Raw genomic sequence first — 4,210 nt, 5'->3', positions numbered from 1 at the left:
TTTGGGACGTTACCAAACCACTTTCCTTTACTACAAAATGTTGTTATAGAAAGATGTGAGCAGTTGATAGTTTCAATTTCAAGCTTTCTAGAGCTCTGCAAACTAGAAATTGAAGGATCAAAAGGGGTCGTGCACAAAAGTAAGGTGGACTTCACCTCACTAAACTTTAAGTTTCTTTCAACAATTTCATAATTCAGATGTCCAGTAAAAGAGTTTATGAATGTAGAAGTTCTAACCATTGAAGATTGTGAGGAGCTAACGCCTTTGTGGTCAAATGATGTGGGATTACTACAACCCCTCCCCTGTCTTCGTGATATGAATGTTCACAATTGTCAAAAACTAGTATCTTTGGTGGCAGAAGAAGTGAAAGAGCAGCCACAACAGGGTATGTCATCCACACGCAATGGCATGGAATCTTTACCCAAGGCAGTGGTGTACAACAACACGTGTCTTGAGCATATTTTTATTTATGGATGTGATTTGCTGACGCACATAGCAGTAGGACGGCTACCTCCAACTCTAGAGAAGCTAACAGTATATAATTGCAAGAATATGCAGATTTTGCTGGACGGGGATGATACTATCAATTGTAATAGTAGCAATTCTCTTCTTGAGTACTTTGGTATTTGTAATTGTTCATCCCTCAAATCCTTAACATCCAGCGGAGAATTACCTGCAACACTTACAAGCCTTGAAATGTGGGATTGTAAAATGCTAGAGTCAGTGGCGAAAAGCTTCCCTTTCAACTCGTCTTTGGAAACAATTAATATTCAGCGGTGTGAAAACCTTAAATCCTTACCCACGGGCATACACAACCTTAGCCATCTACATCATATTTCTATTTACAGTTGCTCAACTCTTGTTTCCTTCCCGGACGGTGGGTTACTCCCTCGCAACCTTAGAGAGCTGTGGGTTCTCGATTGTGAGAAAATGCAAGCCCTACCCAACCGCATACACAACATCACATCTCTTCAAGAATTGAGTATAAGGAAATGTCCAGGCATTGTATCCTTTCCAAAAGAAGGTTTTCCCACCAACCTAACATCACTTACAATCAGAGATTGCAACATCATTGAGTCGTTGCTTGAGTGGGGATTGCACAAGCTTACCTCTCCTCAACGTCTTGAGATTGATGGTGGATGTCCGCATCTGGTATCCTTTCCAGAGATGATGTTGCCTGCCTCTCTAACCTGCCTCTACATCAGAAACTTTCATAATTTGAAATACTTATCTTCCAAAGGCTTTCGATACCTCTCCTCTTTTAAAACTCTGAAAATTGGTTGGTGCGAAAAGCTGATGTCCTTTCCAGATGACGGTCTGCCTCCCTCACTCTTGGATCTTCGCATCGTTTGCTGTGAAAAGCTCACATCCTTTACAGAGGATGGTCTGCCTCCCTCACTCCAGCAACTTCATATTGCAAACTATCCTCTGCTAAAAGAACGCTGCAAGAAAGATCAAGGACGAGCATGGATCAAGATAGCCCACATCCATTGCGTTAAAATTGATGGCAAGTTCATCTATGACCCAGAACCAGCAGAGGAGAATCAGCCCATGGATCAAATCTCCCTAGAGTTTGTGTTTGGTCTTCAGTAAGACAACTCTTTTGGTTGTGGCTCTTCTTTGATTTCCAATGCATTCTGGCTCTCCATCCCAGAATGGGAGGCTCCTTTGACTGTCTTTTGAATGTTGCTGTTGGAAAACCCTCTTGCTGCTGTTATGTTGGTATGGTGAACGTGCGACTATTCTTGGTGGAGTTAACGGCATCACAAGTGTTTGTTAAAATACTCAAACGACCAAGCAAAGAGAGAAGGCTTTTGACCATTGAGTTTTTCATCACTAATTGTCATGTTACTGATCATTACAGATTTGCGAATCATTACAAAAAGGTATATAACTGAAGTTTTTACTTCTGTGTATTGCTTCCTTCTCAATCAAAGAATACATTAGTGGACACAAGAATAGTAAAAAATTTTCTGGTGAACTGAGATTGGTGAAATGCTTTTTCTGAGTGGTTTTGCGCCAATAGCTAGAGAAATTCATATTATCAAGCCTTTTCCATTATGTTTGAGATTTAGACCAGAAAGTGAAAAACATATCTCATTCTGATCTTTCATCTATGACCAATATAATCAAATGCATTCCATTGCATTGGTGTTATCAATTAAAATTTGAATAAATAACATCTTGATTACATGGGTCATTCTCTCTGTATTCTTATTGGAGGGAAACGAATATTTATTAACTAGCTTGTAGTGTATATGACATACTCTAATATGCATTTGATTTTTCATTATATCATACTTCGAAAAGTTAATATACAAACAAGCCTCTGTGTGTGTGTGTGAGAGAGAGTGAGAGAGAGAGAGAGATTGAACATAAAATTAGCTCTATTTGAGAGACTCTGTGTATATTCTGTTTATATATGTTTGTATGAAAAGTTATGATTGTCATTGATATTTTAGATCATCTGGACATTTTTAGGTGTTAAATTCAGATTGTAAGAGGTGTGGACTTGAAGCTAATATATCTCATCGAGGGTGGCCAAAGTTCTTCTGAAGTTGCGGAGAGCATCAAGACAACTTAAGCATTTTTATAAAAAGTATGTCAAAGAGCCAGGTTTCTTTTTACCATAAATATAAAATGTTGTGTGGGAGATTGAACCTTGTCCTATATATCATCGTAATCATGATCACTTTGTGATGATTTGATTTCTCCCTCCATTCCAGGTTTCAAATCAAGAAATTCCGAATGAAGAATGGGTACAATACTCAAAACGATTTTCCCAATATCATAGGTGGGCACAATTTTTTAATGAATGCCTTATTTACTATTTAAGTAGGTGAAGTGTTATGCGAAAAGATGTATAGGGTGTCTTCTTATTTTGACCTTCATTTGGCATATGGTGTTGTGCTTCTTAGCCTTTTGGATTAGATTGTGTATCTATAAACTTTTTTTTTTTTTTTGACTGTATTTGTTACTAGTACTTTGTTTTTGCTGCATGCTACTTTGGAATGGGTTGAATTGTTATTAGACATTGCTTTGGTTTATAGAACAAAAGAAGAATAGGTTGGTTATGATGCTACACCCTGTCTTGCTATCAGCTAGAACATATGGAATAAGAATCGTAAATACAGGACCTAGATTCTTTATCCTAGATTGAATTGGCAAAGTAATCCTTGCCTAAAGAATGACCGGGGCAATTTTTGATTGGATTGATTATTTGAAGTTATGAGACATTGATTCTTTCAATGGTCAATTGAGCAACCAGAGTGGATAGTATGCTGGTTTTGCCTCCTTACATTTCGTCTTGTGCCTTCTTGTTGTTTACAACAGAAATTCTGGAGGGTTTTGATGTGCAGAGAACATTAATGACTCTTTTTCCATTGAATTTTTCAAGAGGTGCCTAGACCAGGATAAAATGACAGCCAGCGATGCATTTGCAATTCAGCTCATGCAAGTATGAATGTTTTTGTGGGAAGTAAAATGAAAGTCTATTGGTCATTTGAGTCAATCCATGTTGACGAAAAATGTCTGTTTACTTTATACAATATTATTTCAATATCTCCTATTCGTAATGAATTCAATGACACAAATCGAATGATTTTCTCACTGCACATTCTATTGCATTTGTGCTTTTATAGAAACATATTGGCTGCACAAAAATTGTGCACTTGGGAAACTGCACATTCAATTGCATTTGTGCTTTTATAGAAACATATTGGCTGCAGAAAAATTGTGCACTTGGGACTTAGAGACGTGAAAATTGCCCTTAAATTCTATTTTTGGATGTGTTCTTTGTCCTTCATGTATTGGAACCTTAAGTTTTTAGCTATGAAAGAACCATTGGAAAATGTAAATGTGGTTTTATACCATTTTTAGAACTTGGTTACCCGAGTATATATATTTCAATATATGACTTTAATTTTAAATGAACAACTAGATTTTTTAGTCACAATCAGGTGAATAATTTTGTATATATCCCTAAATTTTGAATGCAGGTCCCACATATTATAGAGAAGGTTGTCATTATGTACCCGGCACTTCTATCTCTTGCCCATTCCTACTCTCTTCTTGTGAGTTCCTTTTTTATTTCTTTTGTTAACTTTATATTTGCAAATCAACGAGTGCCGTTTGAAAGAGTGTGTGCTTAAAAATTGTTATCGCAAAACAAAAAGCTTTATACTACTCACTATGGCTTCAACTATTTGTT

The 4,210-nt window shown here is 36.9% G+C and overlaps 1 protein-coding gene across 1 annotated transcript; it reads left to right on the top strand.

The window, feature by feature from the left end:
• Nucleotides 1-218: 218 nt before the first annotated feature.
• On the top strand, nt 219-2,952 carry LOC132190395 (putative disease resistance protein At3g14460). The gene is made up of 3 exons (XM_059605371.1): nt 219-1,886; nt 2,482-2,599; nt 2,727-2,952. Exon 1 carries the CDS (start codon nt 316-318, stop codon nt 1,591-1,593), a length of 1,278 nt encoding a protein of 425 aa, XP_059461354.1. The 5' UTR covers nt 219-315; the 3' UTR covers nt 1,594-1,886; nt 2,482-2,599; nt 2,727-2,952.
• Nucleotides 2,953-4,210: the final 1,258 nt, after the last annotated feature.

This window comes from Corylus avellana, chromosome ca8 (genome assembly GCF_901000735.1).
Source record: "Corylus avellana chromosome ca8, CavTom2PMs-1.0".
Lineage (NCBI taxonomy): Eukaryota > Viridiplantae > Streptophyta > Magnoliopsida > Fagales > Betulaceae > Corylus > Corylus avellana.
Note: the sequence above shows the minus strand (reverse complement) of the source record. Positions and strands in the feature narration are given on the sequence as shown.

Coding starts and splice junctions, on each gene's coding strand:
- LOC132190395 (XM_059605371.1), top strand. CDS start 316: ATGAATGTTCACAATTGTCAAAAACTAGTATCTTTGGTGGCAGAAGAA.